Genomic DNA, 20031 nt, shown 5'->3' with positions numbered 1-20031 from the left:
TGTAAGAAAGTGGTCCAGTTTCATTCTTTTGCTTATTGCCATCCAATTTTCCCGACACCATTTGTTGGAGAGCTTGTCTTCTTTCCATTGGATAGTCTTTCCTGATTTGTTGAAGATTAGCTGACCCTATAGTTGTGGGTCCATTTCTGGGTTTTCTATTCTGATCCATTGATCTATGTGTCTGTTTTTGTGCCAGTACCATACTGTCTTAATGATTACAGCTTTGTAATATAGCTTGAAGTCTGGAATTGTTTTACTTTTCTTTTTCAACATGACTTTTTGGTACTCAGGGTTTTTGTGGTTCCACACAAATTTTAGAATTGTTCTTGCTTTGTGACAAAATGCTGGTGGTATGTTGATAGGGATTGCATTGGATGTACAGATTGCTTTGGGTAGTTTAGACATTTTAACAATATTTGCTCTTCTAATCCATAAGCATGGAAGTTTTCTCCATTTCTTTGTTTCTTCTTCAATTTCTTTGAAATGATGTGATCCATGCAAGTGACTCACATGCTGTTTTTGTACTTGCAGGTTTTAAATCCATTCTACGTATTCCAAGCCTTTACCCTAACTTTGTGGCTGTCTCAAGGTTACATAGAATACTCTGTGGCCATCATCATCTTGTCTATTATCTCCATTGTCTTAAGTGTGTATGATTTGCGACAGGTAAGAGCTAAAATCACAGTTGGGATCTATTTAGCTTATGGTGCACAAGAAGCAAAGCCTATGGGTTTTCCACTGACAGCAAGGAGTAGCTTTGTGAAACTTAAGTCATAAAGCAAAAAAACAAGGGCTTACTAAATGTGAGAACTCAGGAAGAGATCTTCAGAAATAGCAGATAGATGTAAAAGTCTTTGCAAACCCGGATTTATCGACTGAAGGCTGACCCGCATACAGTGTTCAGAAGGACTCCGAGGCTGTATCTGGGCATGGTGGGAAAGAATGCTTTGATGGATTAATGATGACAACATACTTTTCCATCATTGTTTATCTTATAGCTATTTAAATTTTTTTAAATGTTTTAACTTATTTTTGAGACAGAGACAGAGCATGAACAGGGAAAGGTCAGAAAGAGAGGGAGACACAGAAACTGAAGCAGACTCCACGCTCCAAGCCGTCAGCACAGAGCCCGACATGGGGCTTGAACTCACAGACTGTGAGATCATGACCTGAGCTGAAGTCAGATGCTTAACCGACTGAGCCACCCAGGCGCCGCATCTTATAGCTATTTAAAGTCTTCCTTTTTAAAAATAGTCTTCTTTTTTAAGTTTATTTATTTTGAGAGAGAGCAAGTGAGCACGAGCAGGGAAGGGGAAGAGAGAGGGGGAGAGAGAGAATTCCAATGGGTCTTGATCTCATGAAATGCTAGATCATGACCTGAGTTGAAATCAAGATTCAGACGCAGCTGACTGAGCCATCCAGGTGCCCCAAAATAATCAGTCTTCTAAATGAGATAGCAGTGCATTCTGAAATAGAATTTTGCTGAATATTACTTATAACTCCACAGTCCCTGCAAGTCTCAGCTCCCCACAGTATCTTCCTAGAAAACGTTTGGCTACTTTGCTTAAGAATCATCAGCCTGAAAATCAGGAGACAACCCCAAAAACGATGTCTCACTGTATTTTTTGTATGTTTTTGAAAACTTGACTATGGAATTAGCTTTGTAGAGATGGGGCTGAGGGCTGGGCATTGTTACGGTACACTGTGTCAGCCTGTCAACTCTACTGCACTGTTGAAACCGCCTAGTCTCAAGTTTCATCCTTCATCTGCAGGGAAAAAAACTAAGATCCAGGGAGCTTGTTCCAAATCAGAGTGTGGTTTTTTGACAGAGTCAGAGCTTCTGGCTCCTCATAAAATGAAACTCTGCCACATGTGCGATATTTCCTTAGCATAAGGCACTTTCCAAAGTAGTGTCACAGCTGGGAATGAAAGTCAAACACAAGTGTTGAGAAGGGAGATGAGTTGATGTCCACACAGTGAGCTCTGGGCACAAGTCAGAAAGGCAGACGTGGGGCCTTTACATAAGCCTAACTGAAAGGGAGCTTTCATTCCTATTCCATTTCAGTGGCTCAACAATATTAAATCTAATATCGGCTCGTTATCTGGTTTTAGATCCTACAAATTTTGAGTTATGAAGTCTTTGATGAGAAATGAAAGAAAGACAATAGATATGTAAAGAGTTAGGAAACAGGATCTAAAAATGAAAATTAGATGAATGGAGATACTTTGAGCTGGAGAGCAGGCTACTAGGACTTTGTTTTGTTTCTGGTTTTCTGCCTTTTTAAACAGTGAGTACCTAGGTGTGTTTTTTCACAAATTTATATCACAAAGATGTTAAGAGTGACCAGCAACTTGCCTGGCTGCCAAGGCCTGGGGGTGGGGGGGGGGAGTAACTGTCTTTCTGGTGAACTCTGGGCCTTTGAGCAAAAGCATGACCATAGACACCAAGACAATAAAGATCTGACTATTCTGCTGAGTCTCAATAGAAAAATAGAGTGTTCTAAGCTTTTACCTTAGTCAATTGATAAAGGTATGTAATGTGAAGCCCGCAGATAGAATTTCTAGTTTCTGGGTTTTGAGAAATTTTTCCTTAATAGAATATCTGATTTGATACGTGCAAGCCATTCATACACTTTCTGGCTTAAGTCACACATCAGTGAATACAGCCCTTCTCGCATGTCGTTCCTTCCACTGGAGCGACATCTACGCACAGTCACCCGGATATATCGTCATAAACCATCCAAGTGTTCTCAGGAAAAACACAGAACTCTCTGAGGCCTTTTGGGAGGGAGATCTTATCTAGTCAGATTGAAAACCTCCCCCTTACCTCTCCTGTTTGTGTTACTTGGTGCTGTTATAATCAGTTTCCTCATCTGTAGAAGGTGTGTATGTGTGTGGGCACGTGAGTGTGTGTTGGTGTCAGAGTTGAGCAAATTAAATGAAACAATCACTTTGAATACTTATATTTCTGGTACATAGTAGGCACTTAGTAAAATGTTAGTTCTTGTTATCATTGATATTGCTGTTGCTGTTTTTATTATTAAAAGTTAGGGAAAGTTGGCAAGGGACAGATGGGAGGGGGAGGGGGTACAGAGATTGAAGAGAACAGGAGGCAGCATGGGACCATCGGGACAGGGCTGGTAACAACCGCTGGTTCACTCATATGAGCCCGAGGACTCTGTTTTCCTTGGGCTCACTTTCCTCAGCTATATACATGGTGGAGGTTATACCCTACTTTTTTAGGTCTCACCATTTTAGGATTCTATCATTTTGCCAGGGCCACTGACAAGGAATGAAAAAAGCCCTTGAAAACTTTAGAACGCTAGTAAGAAATTTTCTGGCCACTGGAAATCTGAGAGCATGTGCTGCAAACTAGAGTTAATTCCTATTGGACCCTAATAGTGTTCAGTTGGACTTTAGTCCTAAACTACTCAAGTCAGGATGTGTATGAAGAATAGAAACCTGTCTAAATTACCCTAATCATCAAAGGGATATGTATTATAAATATGTACCAGTAGCTCATAGGACCCAAAGACATGAAGTACAGTGGACTTTAATGGATCCTGTACCCATGAACTTGGGTTACTCTCTCCAGCCTCCTGTTCCCTGACAAGCATGAAAATAAGTACACATATTTTGGGGCAAGCACTGCAACCCCCCTCCTCTTAGAACTCTGGCAGCCTGCAACTAGTTTGCTCTAGGCGGCTCTCTCTTTCCACTGGCACACATAGTTGGAACAGGGGGTATCTGACTCAGCGGAAGCTAGTCCATCAGCAGGAATCATGCCCATATATCTTTTAGCCTGGGATCCAAGCCTAAGGACTTGAAGCTGTCTGTCATGCTCTGTCAGGAATGTGATGTGAAAAGTGATGCTAGGACCAGGGTGGCAACCCTTGATCCTTGTGTGTGGACAAGCAGAGAAAAAAACTTGCACAAAGAACGAACCAAATACACAGTGAGACACAGAGGTGAGCCTTATGGAGCCCAGCAGAAAGGGAGAAGGCAGAGAGACAGAGAGTGAATGAATAACCTGCTCTTCATAGCATTTCCTGCTCCTGTTTGGAGCCCTTGGGAGCTCTGGCTTCACTTCCCACCTTAGGTTAGTGAGATGTCCCTGCATCTTCACAATTTCTCATCTGCTTAAACCAGTTTAACCAATTTCTGTTGCCTGTAATCAATGGGTCCCAAGTAAATGTGGTGCTACCACTTGATGTGTTACACCCCTTACGATGTTTCCACATATTTCCCCTGACTTAAATATATACTTCCCATCTACATGTTTATGACAAATTTCAGTCTCTCCTCAAGTTCCTTTACACTATTTTTTTTTATTTGGAACGTAGGTATAACTGTCTTTAAGGAAACGGAAAAGAAATATAGAGATTCCTGTGTGAGAGTTGGGAAGGGTTACAGAGAAAACAGGTTTGATTCAATACTCTAGAGGGCAATGTTTCAGTGAGAGAATTAGTCAAGATTCCTAAGCTCCTGACCCATTAAGTCAAAATATCCAAGGTAACAAGAGGAATCTGTGCTTTTTCACAGTTTCCTAACAGGTGCTTGTCATGCATTCTAAAAGCTTAAGAGCTGTTGTTCCAGAGGAATCCACCAAAAGACAAATTCAAGCACTAAGATCCCCAATACATTTATTTATTTATTTATTTATGTCATCATTAGCTAAATGTATATTTCATTTTTTCTCCTCTATAAGATGCAGAGAAATACAAGTTTATGTGGAGATTTACTTATGTATTTATTAATTTGTTTTAATAAAACAGGAACATACTTTGTACATTAATCTGGAACTTGCATTTGTCACTTTACAATAAATATAATGGCCATCTACCAAGTAAATAAATAATTCTAGATCACGTTTAAAAATATCGGTGTGAAATTCCATGGTATATCATAATTTGTTCAGCCATTTGTTTATTTCTAGAAAATAGGGGGCTTCCTTTCCAATTTTTGCCACCACAGGTATGCTGAATTACACACAACTACAATATAGATGTGTCCTTACATATGAGTGTTTGCATTTGTTTTTAGTAAAATAATCAAAAGCCAGGTTGCTGAATCAAAAGATATGTATATTTTGGATGTTAATAGATCCTGCGATATTTATTATTTTCTTAAATAAAATAAGGGCAACATATGAGAGTATCCATTTCTCCAGATCGTCACCAGTGTTATATATTGATGTTTAATTTTTTTTCAGTCTAATGTGTTTTTAAAAAATTGTGTCCCAATGATGTTTTAGTTTATATTCCACTAATTATTAGTGAGATTAGATACATTTTCCTCCAATAGATATATGCATTTTTGTTTTCTATTTATTGTCTGTTTATATCCATCACCCACGTGGAAAAGTTTTATTTCTTAGTCTATCATTTTTCCTCTGACTTGAATTTTGTCAGATATTTTAAAATGTGTGCAGTCAAATATGTTTCTCTTTTTCTGGGTTTCTACTTTTCTTGTTTTGCTTCTCAAGTTCTCTTCCAAAAGTAGGCATGCTCTGTTCTATTTGTAATTTTCTCAATATTTATTTTAAAATCTTTAATGAATCTTAAATCTTCAGGTTCTACATCTTAAAATCCCTACATGTCTTTTTTTAAAATAGTAACTGACCTGGGAACTTCACTTGATGGCAGAACTGCAAAAGCTTTAACAAGGAGACATTAATTCCATTAGCAGTTAATATTTGGGTTTTTTTTTTAAGTTTTATTGATTTATTTTGAGAGAGAGACAGTGTGAGGGGGGAGGGACAGAGAAAGAGAAATACAGAGAATCCCAAGCAGAGTCTAAGCTGTCAGCACAGAGCTTGATGGGGCACTTGAACCCACAAAACCGTGACATCATAACCTGAGCCGAAACCAAGAGTCGGACTGTTAACTGACTGAGCCACCCAGGTGCCCTTGCAGTTAATATTTGTTAACAAAGGCTTATCAGACCCAAACTCTAAGGGATCTTGTAACATTATACAAAATGGGCCAGTTTCCTGAAACTATTTTTGCAGTTTAAATCACAAATGCTCACCAATCAATATTTCTTTAGCACAATTTGTAACGGGCTCCCCCCGTCTGTGACAGATGTGCTTGTGTGGGGCATGGCAGCCCCTAAAATGATACGCATGTGGTTGTGGTGTCCTCCCACCACCTGAGACAGAGGGATGGGAACAATCAGGGAGGTGAAGTGACTTGCTCAGTAATAGTGGCTATAGATCCCAGCCCCGGGTTTCCTGATTCTACAAGTACTTCACACTGTCCCACGGAGCAAAATCTCAAAGAGACCTATGAGTTTCCTTGCAGCAGTAAACGATTGATAATTTTATTATGAAAATATTTGGGAAAGGGGCTGCTAGAAATGGAAGGAGCATCTACCGTCATTTACAAATCATGCTAAAGAAATAACAGCTTTTGAAAATTGCAAGAGGGGAGATGTTTGCAGGAGTGGAATAAACTATCTTTCTGCATCTACTGTGGCCCCAAATCATGCAGCAAAGAGAGAGGCACCTTGCCTACGCCAAGAAACACCCTCGGCAGCCCCTTTCTAACAAGTTTGGTGCAGGTATGAGTGTAAATTGAGCTGGCACTCAACTGTATTTACACTGAGCCGTGTTGCATACTCTATTGCTGGCTCCACAGGCGGCCGCTAGAAATAGCACTGAGAGTATCTGACCCATGGTGCCTTGCCTTTAGCCATCACTGAGCTGGGCTCAAAAGACACCTGAGTTAGTGCCCTCATTACTCATCTCTGGAGGAAATCCAGCCACAGCAAACACAAGGACACACAGCAACAGATGCCGGAATAATAACAATATGCAAATTAGTCTTGGAAACTGATCCTGGTCCCACTAAACCGGGACTGGAGAAACCAGAGGGGGCCTAATGAAAATCAGGCAGCGAGCTTCCAAATCACGGCAAGCATCATGGCACCTGCTTTCTCCTAGCTGGTTGGTTGTCATAGAAACCTGTGTGTGTAGAGTTTCTGGGTACATTAGCTCAGAGAGGAGGCTTATATTATCCTTCTCCAGTGTTGTTGGGAGACGTGGAATAATTCAGTTCTATTAAGTAAATATTTGCTGAGGGCCTACTATGTGACAGACTCCAGGGGTACATAGATGAGTGTTTGGCTCTTTGAACCACCTGCCTCACACAGGAGACCTGACAAGAAAACAGCTGTAATGGAATTGGTCATACACTAATACAGGCGGAAACACAGGGAGAACAATGAATTCTTTCTGAGATGTTAGAGACTTATGGAGTGGAGATGACGTTTGAGCCAGACTTTATGTGAAGGATTAGGAGTTTGCTGGTAGAAAACCTGGGTGAGCATTCCAGGTAATAGCTTGAACGAAGGCATGGAAGCATGGCAGGTTTCGCAGAATGCTAAACCTGATGAATAAATCCAGCTTGATGCCATAATGATTTTTGAGAGTTAGAGCATTTTGAACTTATACTTCGCCACTTCCAAATGTGTCGATTATCATCCTCTTAAGCTAGGGTGAAATTCTCATGGCAGTGACTAGAAGAGTTTGCTAAGCAAGAAAGTAACTTAAAGAAATTTATAACAAAGGAAGGTTATTTATCTTCTTAAAGGAAAAAAGCTATTTTCAAGCACTTTAGGGGAACATATTCATCAACAGAAAAGGCTTTAGAGTCAGATAAACCCAGGTTTTACTGTCAATCTTAATACTTAGTAAGTAAATGAAGACAAGTTACTTTAACATTTCCAAGACCCTGGCTTGGTTTTGTTTTTTTTGTTTTTTGTTTCTTTTTGGTCGTTTTATTTTGCTATGTATACATTGGAGACAATAACATCATCATAGGATTATTTTGAGGAGAAAAAAAAATCAAGCAATACATTTCAAGTGCTTACAACAGTGCCTGGCACGTAGTAGTTGCTTACTGTTTTAAACTGTCTAATAATAATAATACTGTGAGCCATTTATAAACCCCAGGTTATTTCTTCTATGAAGTCTTAGGGGCTTTGACTAAATCTCTGATATGCAAAACATATCCGTATCAGACATGTTGAGTTTTGAAGGAGCTTGAAAATGATTCAATTCAATGTCATTTGTTTACAGAAAGAACAAGGAACATAAAGTGAAATTTCTTATATATAGGTACATGGCTGGTTAGTGGGTAAACTTGACCCACGACTCAGGAGTCCTGAATGAATCCAGTGTTCTTGTCCCAGAACCACGCTGACTGTCTCGCTATTACCCATCAGTAAAATGGATGCCCCAATAGGCAAGCCTCAGAAAGTCAAGTTAGGGCAATGACTATGTACCTAACAAACAGCAGTACCATTTCTTCCACTCAGTTGGTCCAAATGATTGAAGTGTTGCCTTTCCTAAAAAAAATGGAGTAAATAAGAAAATGTTGTGTATAAATAGAAACACCAAATTTATTAATTTCTCTCAAGAGGAAAATTGTGTAATTGTGTGTAATGTTTATCTAGTGACATTGGCTACCTTAAAAATCATCAAGAGGGCAGACAAAAATAATTTACCCTATCATCTAAAAGGGAAAGTTTTATACTTGAATTAGGTTAAGCTATGTTTAAAGTACTGTTGACGGTATTCAGATCTCTTCTACTTAGAAGTATCCAAGTGATGTCCATACAGAAGGAGGCAGTGCCTTCCAGGGATTCCCCTGCCAATGGCGTCGCCTACAGTCAGTGTATGGAACTGTGTGGACAATTTACCCTCACTCTTCTGCCTTCCTGTCTCCTGAGTTATCCCAGTAGATGCTGCCTTCGCTTCTCCAGGCTGCTTCCATTTCCTCCACTTAGCACAGGGTGGTATCTAAGTGAATTCCACCCTAAGCAAATCTTCCAAGGGGATGCTTTAGACAAAACAATGCTGTTTTTCCAACAGCAACTTTCTTATTAATCATTAACCCTTGCTGAGCTCTTACCATCGTAATGAGTAATATCCAAAGGGATAACTAAGAGAAGCATTACTTAAATTTTGAAAACCCTCTAGAAGAGGTACTGTTAATATCTCCACTTTCAGATGAGGAAAAGGGAGTTAACTAAGCTGAATAATGCCTAAGGGGAAGCACTAGGGTTCTGGAGCATCGTGGCTTCAGTCTCCAGACTGACCCAATGGGAAAATGCACCAGTTTGTAAAGGAGGGGATAAAATTCCACGTAAGATCAAAACATAACTCAAATATTCCCAGGCTACGGGGCGCCTGGGTGGCGCAGTCGGTTAAGCGTCCGACTTCAGCCAGGTCACGATCTCGCGGTCCTGGAGTTCGAGCCCCGCGTCAGGCTCTGGGCTGATGGCTCGGAGCCTGGAGCCTGTTTCCGATTCTGTGTCTCCCTCTCTCTCTCTGCCCCTCCCCCGTTCATGCTCTGTCTCTCTCTGTCCCAAAAATAAAATAAAAAAAAAACGTTGAAAAAAAAATTAAAAAAAAAATATTCCCAGGCTTTTACAATGGAAAGATCAAATTCATTTTTGTTGTTTTATAGACAGGGAAACGGGTACCGAGAGGGAACCTAATCTGTTCATGGTCTTGTTCTTCCCTTGTGTCATCGTGCGCCCTTAAGAAGTACAACCTCGGGGACTTAGCGTTGGTCCTTGGGGACAGTGGTTGTGCATTATGTGTCCTGGAATTGAAATAGCACTAAACTAATTACCATATTTGTTGCTATAAGTCGGGGGTTGGCTGCGGTAGGGATTGGGGCAGGGAAGCAGAAACGCTAAAGTAGAGCTTGAGCCTTTGCCCAAGGAGGTTTTGCTGTGTGACAGGCTTGGTATTTACAGTATTGAGATCATGTGGTTTTCCGGTTATGGACTATCTGATACTTAAACGTTGACTTTGAATTGGTAGCAATCAGTGAAGCTGCACAACCTTGTGGAGGATCACAACAAAGTCCAGGTTACAGTCATGGTAAAGGACAAAGGTACGTGATATGTTCTGCCACCTTCAGCATCCTGATATTTCAGAGTGGAATCAGTCCCATTTGTTATTGATTATTAGTTGAGGAGAAAACCTTTTCTGATGAAACCCAGGACGGAGGCTAAAGTAAGGTAAATAAGACTTTTAAGATGACAAACTTAAGGAGGAAAGGTCAGGCAAACGCTGACCTGCTTTTCCAGGACCCAGACAGTGAGCACCTCACTGAATTTTGTACCCTGAGTACCTTGCATGCCTCCTCCTGATTGAACCATTTTGACCCAGTGTCTGAGTCGCTTCCAACTCCCTTTGCCTTCCCATATTTCACTCACTGGAATGTTACTGGGTAAGCTTTCTTGAGGCGTTTTGATTTCCCCAACTAATGATCCCAAACAGACCTTGAATTCTAACACTTCAATCTGTTATCCAGAATCCAGACCCGAAGAATGCTTGTAAATGGCTGACTGGACTCAGTATTTGCTCTGACTTACCCTGGGTTGGGGTGGCCATGGCTCTCTGTAAGGAGCAGGGAGCTGCAGCCCAGAGTAGCAGAAACTGGCTGGGTGGTTCATCCCAAAAAGTGCCCTCCTCCCAGTTCTCATCCAAGTGCTCATCCAAGTGCTCATCCCAACAAGTGCCCTCCTCAATGCCCATCACCCACTTTCTCCTCCCCTGCAACCCCCATCAACCCTCAGTTTGTTCTCAGTATTTAAGAGTCTCTTGTGGTTTGCCTCCCTCCCTCTCTGTAACTTTTTTATTTTTTTCCCCTTCCCCCATTCTTAAGTAAAAACAGGAAAAGGTCAGCCAGTCACGGGAACTTTGTTGTGTAGGTTTGCAGAAGCTGGAATCCCATCTCTTGGTTCCTGGGGATACTCTTATTCTTCCAGGAAAAACTTCATTGCCATGTGATGCTATCCTGATTGATGGAAGCTGTGTGGTGACTGAAGGCATGCTCACAGGTAAGCCATTGCCACGGAGCCGCTTCTTTCCTGTCCAACATCTCGGCCAAGAGCAAAGCAGATCAACATAGCCTTACCTGCCTGATATTAAGATATTGAAAGATAGGTGAGGTAGACACGGCTAGGCTATTCATGCAGGTGAAGACTCCATAAATGCAAACGGGATAAAATGTATCCCGTTTATATAATGTATACCCATAATATAAGAATCAAATGATAATAAATACAAAATTAGAAGAAAAGTCTAATATATGTGATTGGTTAATTTCCTGATGCGTGGGGTGAATAAGATCCTTTGGTTCAGAGGACGGTGAGAGAGTTAGACTACTTGATGCACGATGTCTTCGTAAACATGAGCATGGTTTACACACCTATCCAAACAGAACACAACTGGAAACCACCAACTCTTATAATTGGCAGGATGCAGAGATTTTATACAGCCCTGCTCTCTGTAGATGGAAAATGGAGCCCCAGTTTTTGCTGGAAGAGTATTGAGTTGAACCTTCAGGAAAGTCGGTGTAACATTCTATTCTTTAGAATTGTGTTTCCAGTTGATCCGACCAAGCAGAAAGCCAGTTTTCTTGTAACAACGGTTTGAACTGTCGTCCTTGCTCTCATTTGCGCTTTGTAAAGTTCACTTGAATTTGTGTAATTAGTAAGGCACTATTTATAAAATATTCTTGAGGCAAAACCAAAACACATGGGACATCATGATGAGAGAAGAAACTATACAACAACACAAAAATAGAAAGTATGTGTCTTTCGTGCTTACAAATTGTTGTATTTTTCTGTTCCCAAGTTGCTAAAGACAGGAAAACACACACACACACACACACCTTTTTAATATCACCTAAATGTAAAGAGAACCATCGATTCCTAAATTGTTCAACACAAGCAGATTTCACATTAAAAATGGGTCTGCTTAATTTAAAATTGAGACAAGGAAATGTAGTAAACATAACCATGCTCAGTATAATTACAAAATGCCCCTTTAGTGTGTTGAAATCTAACTGCTTTATAATGATAGTGATGAGGATTTGCATACTGATGATATCTTTCATCTGGAATGTTGCCATAGCACCCAACATGCAAACCTCAAGCCCAAGAAAAACTGGCCTCCGAAACCAAAGGCAGCAACTGTCTCACATTTCCCAGCAGCCTGCCAGTGAAGAATGGCTTCTCTCATTGGTGACAGAGCATGGCTGTGAGAAAAAAGGGAAGGAGAGATCGCAGTGTTTACTCCGCTGGGTCTACTGACTGGGGTGCTTGGTTCTTGCCTTACTTCTGAGGAAAACTCAGAGAAAGAAATGGTAGAGATGGCAAACAAAGCTGCCTTTCAATGTGCAAAACTGACCTAAAGTGATCTTAAGTAGTGAGTGGCTTTTCTTAGGTCTGCTTCTAGAAAAAGAAGGTCACCAGCATTAATATCTGTGTAAACTATGTACTGGTAAAAATCCGTTTTAGAGACAGACACATAAAACAGAAATATATTTCTTTCTCATTGTTTTCTTTGGAAAGATCTAAGACCATCATACTCTAAATACTTTATTACATAGTCTACATAGATCTGCCCACTCACGTATACATTTGCAAAAAGGATCCTGATTGAACAATAAGATTATGCTTAGATTTCTGAAACTGCATATGTCTTCCTCGAGCATTTGTCCAAGAATGTGACCCAGGTTTTTTTTTGTTTGTTATTTTGGGTTTTATTTTTTTGTCCCATGTGCAAACCAGTCTTTCGTATATATAGAAGTCTTTATTTAGAAGAGAAATAGCAAATACTCCAAACATCTTTAGAGCAATGAATGTTTTATAAATAATTTTTATAATAATTTATAAATAATTTATAAATAATTTTATAATAATTTTGTTTTATTTTTTTGTCCCATGTGCAAACCAGTCTTTCGTATATATAGAAGTCTTTAGAAGAGAAATAGCAAATACTCCAAACATCTTTAGAGCAATGAATGTTTTATAAATAATTTTTATATCTCACTTCATCATAGGATAAACAAATTAGGAATTATTATAATGCCCAATTTACAAATGAAGAAATGCAGGTGAGAAGGGACCAGACTGCCCAGCTAGCCAGTATCAGGGCTGGAGGTGGTATTTTTTGCTCCCAGACATGAGGGGTCACCGGAGTGAGGAGGAAGCAGATTCTAAGAGGGGTAGAGCTGACATTCCTTGTGCCTCCTCATCTTTTTCTCTCTACTGGGTAGTCCTGCCCATAACACACATCCATTGTAGGGTCTTCTTCATCCTCCTCTCAGCCTCGTCCTACTGCCATAAGCTCAACTATGCAAGAAACGTAATCATATAACTACACTTACCTTTTAATTTTTGCTCCAAATCTTGCCATCCTTGAAAGTAAGCAGTGTTGCAAAGTATCTGGTCCAAGTCAGACAGTTGTCCCCACCAGTTGGCAGGTCTCCTGACTCAAGTCTGGCTACTTGAAGTTGTGCAAGGCACTGGGGAGGTGGGTCTGGTCTAGGGCAGCCCTGCTTTCTGTTGCTTCCACTCTGCTCTGGGCTTGAAAAATGTCCCAAGCCTATCTCCCTGTAAAAGGAGGCCTACTGATGCCTCTTGCTCTGTTTTCACAAACTTCTAGGGTCTTTCCTTACCTTACTTTTGTGCCAGCCCCTTCTCTCAAGTACACACAACATCTAAGCTTCTTTTGGATTTTCTTCCAACTCCCAATCTAGGGATTTTTATGTAGCTAGAAAAGTAGTGGAGGGAAGGCAGGTGAATGGGAGAGCTTTGTTCTTATTCTCATGTAGTCTCTAAAATTCATGGTCAAACTTACGAATGATGTGTAAAACCCAGAAGCCAGCTATCAACTTCTCTATCCTTTCTGCCTCTGGAGGCAATGGGCTCCTTCAAGATCTAGCTCCTCATAAAGTGGTCAAGAGGCAAAAGGGAATACTGTGGGGGAAATTATGTTAATGCCTGGAAACTTTCTTTTGGCACAAAAGCTAATTTTTCTTGTTTCTTATATGTATTAGGCACTATGCTAATATTTTACATATATTATTTCATTCAACCTATGACTCCATAAGGTGGGAGAATCTGAGGGCCAGAAAGGATAAGTAATTGGCCTAAAGTCACACAGCTTAAAAGTGGTAGAGTTGCTATTTGGATTCATTTGTTTATTCATTCATTCATTCATTCCACAAATGTATATTAGCTCCTATTCCAGAAGCTCTACTATGTGCTAGGGATACAACAGTGAACAAGGCAGATAATATTCTGTCTTCATAGAGGTGATGTTCTAGTGGGGACAAAGAAAACATGAAAATAGGTAAATGACATAAATTTCCAATGCTTATAAATTCTATGAAGAAGCTAAAACACTCAAACCCAGGCCTTTTGACCTGGGAGCCTCTGCTTGAAACTACTGCTCCCTCATTCACTTAGAGGTGATTATGGCAGAGAGTGGCAGGATTCATTCACTCTGCCACAATCCCCTCCTTCTCCCTCTACTTATAGAATCAGCGATGTATTTGAATCGTGTGTGTGTGGTGGGGGGAAGTATGCAGAGATCCCAGTTGGGTACACAGAAATTTTCCCAAGTGGTGATCTCCCATTTACATCCTGTCCGACAAGCTTATAATGAGTTAATAAGTCTTTTCCCTCTTCCTTTTTCCTTTCCTCCAGTCTCTCACTTCTCCTTTTCTTTCAGTTATTCATTTGCCCATCCACTTATTCAGTAAAGGTTCAAAAATGCCTCCTCTGCGCCAGGCACTGTGTTGTGTGCTGGAGTCACCAAGACAAATGAGAGATGGCCACTGCCCTTACACAGCTCACAGTCTAATGGCCCCAGAAGTAGAAACGAAGAAGGGCATGGCATTTCAAACACTGCTTCCATGCAGAGGCACTGGCTCACTGGGGACAAGGGAGAGAATCCCGCTCCACAGCACCAGGACTTCCGGGTCCCAAAAGCCAGGTGAAGTGGATGATGAATGTTTTTCCTTGTGAAACACTCTCCGGGCTTCTTAGAACTCCATAGATTTGTAGGCAAATTGCCCTTTCTTGAGATTCCAAGAAAGGCCAAGCATGAGGCTCCTTATTAATATGTGAGTAGTGTAAAAGAGACGTGAAAGTCATTTCTGTGTAAAATCATATCTGATTTCAATGTTATCTTTGGAACATTATCTCCAAATGGCTTCCATGCCTGGTCGATTGAATGTCTGCCTGCCACGAATGTCATTGGTTGTGTGTGCAGAAACTATCCACTAATATTAGTCTATGAATATATAATGGATTAATAATCAGTGATTCATAGGCAGAAAAACATTAGAAATTATCTCTAAGTATCTGCTTTCACAAAGGTAGATTTCAAAACAATGTGGTATGATGATTTGTCAAAATGTCCTATCCTTTTTCCAAAGCCACTTAGAACACAAGTGGTAAATCCAAACAAAGGCTAAATATCAAACAGAGGCTAAATATCATAATTTTTAAAGACAATGAGTTAGAGACAATGCCTGGCTAAAGGAATTTCCTGAGATTATTCAAGATCACTAATAAAAATTGTATGGCTTCTTGCACCTTAGGATATAAAAAATGCACCGTGTAGAAAACTAGTTTTGAAAAACCAATCATAGGAAAACCCGGGCAATTGTTTTTATTCAGTTCATCCAGGCATTCAGCAAAAATAAGTCTTTTCAACCTATCACATACCAGCAAGGAAAATGAGGAATATAAAAAGTTATATATGTCAAAGTCCTTGCCACCAGTTATTACCTAGGAGAGATAGAACCTAGATTTTGTAACTATAATCAATAGAATACTATTTCCAAATTAGAAATATGACATGTTATTTTGCTAATTGAACATTTAGCAAAAGACTGATGGAATTTTAAATTCATTCTAATGCTTTTTAAATCTGGGAGTGAGGAAGTTATTAGCACTTTTATTTTTATCTCTGAAATGTATCCTTTTGAACTCTGAGCTAATTTTCTTTGTATCTTAAATACCCTGTCTTCCCACCATCAGGGGAAGTAGAGGAATGGTACCATCAAAGAATACATATATATGTATAATAGGATATGCAAGTGGCCTAGATTAGCTGGAGTGTGTAGGAAAAAGAGCCAGTGATGCTCAGATTGTGGTGGCTTTGAAAATCTACCAAAAGAGTTTGCACTTGAGACCTCTCCAAAACTTACCCTATGTATCTCTTCATCCGGCTATTTACCTATATCCTTTACCAGATCTTTTAACAAACTGGTAAATGTATTTCCCTGAGTTCTATAAACTGCTCTAGCAAATTAATTGAACCTAAGAAGGGGATTATGGGAACCTCGGATTTATTAGTCAGAAGCACAGTTGACAATGTGGATTTGCAATTAGCATCTGAGGTGGCATGGGAGCAGTCCTGTGGGACTGAGTCCTTAACCTGTGGGATCTGATGCTATATCTAGGTAGACAGTGTCAGAATTGAATTGAATTGAATTGAGTTGAATTGAATTGAATTGTAGGACAACCAGCTAGTGTCACGGAATTGCTCGTTGTGGGAAAAACCCCACCCATATGGCATCAAGAGTGTGTGAGTGCAGTAGTAGCCTCATAGCAAAGGAGACACATAGGAGGAAGGACTGGAGGTCTTTTCCAACTCAAGAGGTCAAGGCATATTGTGGGTGAGATACTTTTTCATAAAAAAGAAATATTAGTTCTACCATAGACTCAAATTATTAATATTAAAATGGTTTTCATGTCAAGGAGCCAATCCATTGGTAAGGCAGCCACCACTAGATATCCGTGATTGCTAGTGAAGCCCTTGGGACCCAAACGCAAGAGTCCAAGAGTTACTTGGTGAGACATACTCATGGAGAAAAGCAGTAGGAATTGGGGAATCAGACCATGAGAAGGCAGAGCACGGGAAGAGGAGGAATCAAAGGTGATTCCGAGACTGTAAACCTGTCACTCAGCAAAAGGATGATACCACAAAGAAAAAGTCAGGAGGATGTTTAGTGGTAAAAATATTAGTACGGAGGTGCCTGGATGGCTCAGTCAGTTAAGCATCTGACTATTGATTGTGGCTCAGGTCATGATCTCCCGGTTTGTGAGTTCAAGGCCCGCATTGGGCTTTCAGCGCAGAGCTTGTTTGGGATTCTCTCTCTCCTTCTCTCTCTGACCCTCCCCCACTCTGTCTCTCAAAAATAAGTAAAATAAAAATTAAACAAAATATTAGTATGGATTTTAGGTATGTGGACTTAGGGATGCTAGTGGAATATCCAGGTTGGGATGAACAGCCCACCATTGGGAAATAGAACAAAAGCACAGGAGAGAGGAAATGAAGATTAGACATTATCGATCTAGCTATTTAATTAATTGTTAATTAACACTTTAATCGTTAATTAATTAATTATGTATTAATGAGAATGGAGCTGAGATCATCCAGAAAGAAAAAAGAGAGGCCCTGTCTTGTTATATTGGTTTTTATCTTTCACTGCAAGCTCCACAAAGATCATGAAGAACATTTAAGAGGTTTTATGAAGGCATAATTTCTCATTCATCTCTGTACTTCTAGGACTGCTTACCTCTACCCTTACACTCAATGTCCCAAACATTCTCAACCATTTTTAGTGCCCAGGGCACAGCATGATCTTTCTCTCACTTCTTCCAAGAACAATTTCCTTTCCTCGATCTAGTTGGCCTCATTTCCTTTTGAGTTGTCATTTATTAGTTGTTCTGGAAATGTTTCCTGGTCTTCTGTTTGGGTTAGATCTTCAGATCACCCAGTAATACTACCCAAATCCTTACTTTAATCATTTATTTACTGCTATTTACTGGCTTGACTCCCTGGGCTTTCTGAGGGCAGGATTTCTGTCTTGTTCATTATTTTAAGCACCTAGAACAGTGCCTGGCACAAAATAAGCACTTAAAAATATTTGTCAAGTGAATGGATGAATGGGTTGATAAACAAATAAATGAAAGGCAAATAACAATAGCTATATACTTGCTTTATAGCTCCTTAATTACCTAGCATAAATTTGGGCTTAAAGAACACTTGAGGGGACAATTAGGTGACAACTATCTTTGTTAAAATGGCCTGCTTTTTAAATTACAACAGCAAACCATGCAGACCAGGTATGGAAAATATAGGTGGACCTTAAATAAATATGTAAAATATAACCAAGTATACCACTGCTTGCTTCGCCAGCATCCTTGAGAAATCATCTGACCCAGGAAATGGGCATTAAGGCCTGAATAGCTATGGTTTGTATATTTTCTCAAAAGTGTCAAGCACCAGCTCTGAATAACTACCTGAGTTCACACAGAATCAACAAAATACAATCTTCTTTAGGAGAAAGCATACCTGTCACAAAGACGCCACTGCCCTATACGGAGAACACCGTGGCCTGGAAATCCCACAGCTTGGAGGACTATCGGAAACATGTCCTTTTCTGCGGGACAGAGCTTATCCAGGTCAAGCCGTCTGGGCAGGGGCCAGTGAGAGCAGTTGTTTTGCAAACAGGTTAGTAGATTCCACTTTTGTAAATGTAGTTCCTGCTTAGAGGTGGGGGAGTTGGATTGGGGAAATTTGGCTTAGGATTATGGAGTTTGCCACCTTCTGGTAATAACAGTCATACTTGTTTCTAGTCAGATCCATATTTATTCTAAGTTGCCACTATTTCCAACCTCACTGGTTCATTGTTAAAACCGTTGTCTAAGATGAAGTACATTGATGATACAGAGATGAAATACATTGCCTCAAAGGCAAGACTGTGTTCTTGTTTGTTTGTTTTTTATGTCCCCCGGCTTCTTTCCTTTTCCCTCTATACCAACTCTAAGTGATTCCCAAGAAAAAAGTTCCAACCATTATCACTTGAGGACTTTCTCCTTTCAAACTGCTGCTTGCTGGGCTGTTATTTCCAGGTCCCTGCTGGATGCCTCCCTCTGGGTTCCCTACAGACACTTCAAAGTCAAGGCATCGAAAGGACTTATCCTCCTCTTTCTGTTGACAGCATCACCATCTAGCCGGTCTGTCCACATCACCTTTAGCTTCCCACTTTCTCCCGTACCAAGTAGGACACCACATCCTGTCAATTCTACAAATACCTCCTGAGTCTTGTCTCCCTTTCCTTCATCCCCACAGTTGGTGTTTTGTCCAGGCCTTTCATCATCTCTTGTCTAACCATTGCAACAAAAATATTCTCTTGACTGTTCCCTTTCAGCTTTTGCCTCAAATACTTTGCCTTGTCTTTTGTTCCACCTCCCCTTGGATCTGCCACCAAGTCATATTTCTAAAGCAGATTTTGAAGCAGTTTACACACACCATGCTCAAAAAGTTTTCAAGACTACTAATCTTACTCCCGGTCTTTCACAGGACATCACACAGCCAACACTACCCCTGACCTGTGTTTCTGCCAGCCCACATATGCACAGATCCAAAACCCACCTTGCACTTTGTTGTCTCTATGTGTTAGCCTATGATTCAATTGTTCTACCTGATTTTTTAAAATTAAAAATATCAAGTTTTGCTTCAAAGGGGTCAGTGGGCATGAGCTAATGAATGGAATTCATGGGAACCACCTTATCTGAGCTTGTAAAATGCTGAGGCAACAAGCTAGAGAAAACTCTGCTCTTTTTCTCCAAAGCCTACAATGCCATGTTTGAGGAGACTATATGTTTACCAAGCAGTGGGATTAAGGCGTGTTTCATACAACAGTGGTTCATATCTAGTAGCCCCCCTTTTGTTGCCAATAACTTAGATTTTAATGAAGATCTACTAAGTGCCATGCCCTGAGGGCTAAAGAAAAAAATTAGGAGACATTCCTTGCCCTTAAAGAGGATTGTGGTCTGGTGCAGGAAACAGTGTGGAGTTAAAGCTAACTAAACACAGAGCAAACACAGTTTTGTTGCCAATAACTTAGATTTTAATGAAGATCTACTAAGTGCCATGCCCTGAGGGCTAAAGAAAAAAATTAGGAGACATTCCTTGCCCTTAAAGAGGATTGTGGTCTGGTGCAGGAAACAGTGTGGAGTTAAAGCTAACTAAACACAGAGCAATGATAGATGTCACATGATTAAGTGTTACAGGGACCCCAAAGAGGGGGAGAAATTATTTTTGATAGGAAGTGTGGGAGTAGAACTCTGGAAATATTTATTTGATGAGGCGGCATTTTGAGCCAAGCCTGATAGGATGGGAAAGATTTAGCCAGT

The 20031-nt window shown here is 40.3% G+C and overlaps 1 protein-coding gene across 2 annotated transcripts in view; it reads left to right on the top strand.

The window, feature by feature from the left end:
• The window catches only part of LOC123383590 (probable cation-transporting ATPase 13A5), an 83174-nt gene that overhangs the window by 43632 nt on the left and 19511 nt on the right, over positions 1–20031 (top strand). For both annotated transcript variants that reach the window (XM_045051524.1, XM_045051523.1), the window contains exons 7-10: positions 532–666; positions 9836–9908; positions 10732–10860; positions 18173–18343. In XM_045051524.1, the coding sequence (XP_044907459.1) occupies positions 532–666; positions 9836–9908; positions 10732–10860; positions 18173–18343 (508 nt within the window). The remainder of the gene's footprint in view (positions 1–531; positions 667–9835; positions 9909–10731; positions 10861–18172; positions 18344–20031) is intronic.

The sequence above is a fragment of the Felis catus genome (assembly GCF_018350175.1).
Source record: "Felis catus isolate Fca126 chromosome C2 unlocalized genomic scaffold, F.catus_Fca126_mat1.0 chrC2_random_Un_scaffold_48, whole genome shotgun sequence".
In the NCBI taxonomy this organism is placed as follows: domain Eukaryota; kingdom Metazoa; phylum Chordata; class Mammalia; order Carnivora; family Felidae; genus Felis; species Felis catus.
The sequence above is the reverse complement of the archived record's forward strand: the minus strand, read 5'-3'. Positions and strand labels throughout refer to the sequence as shown.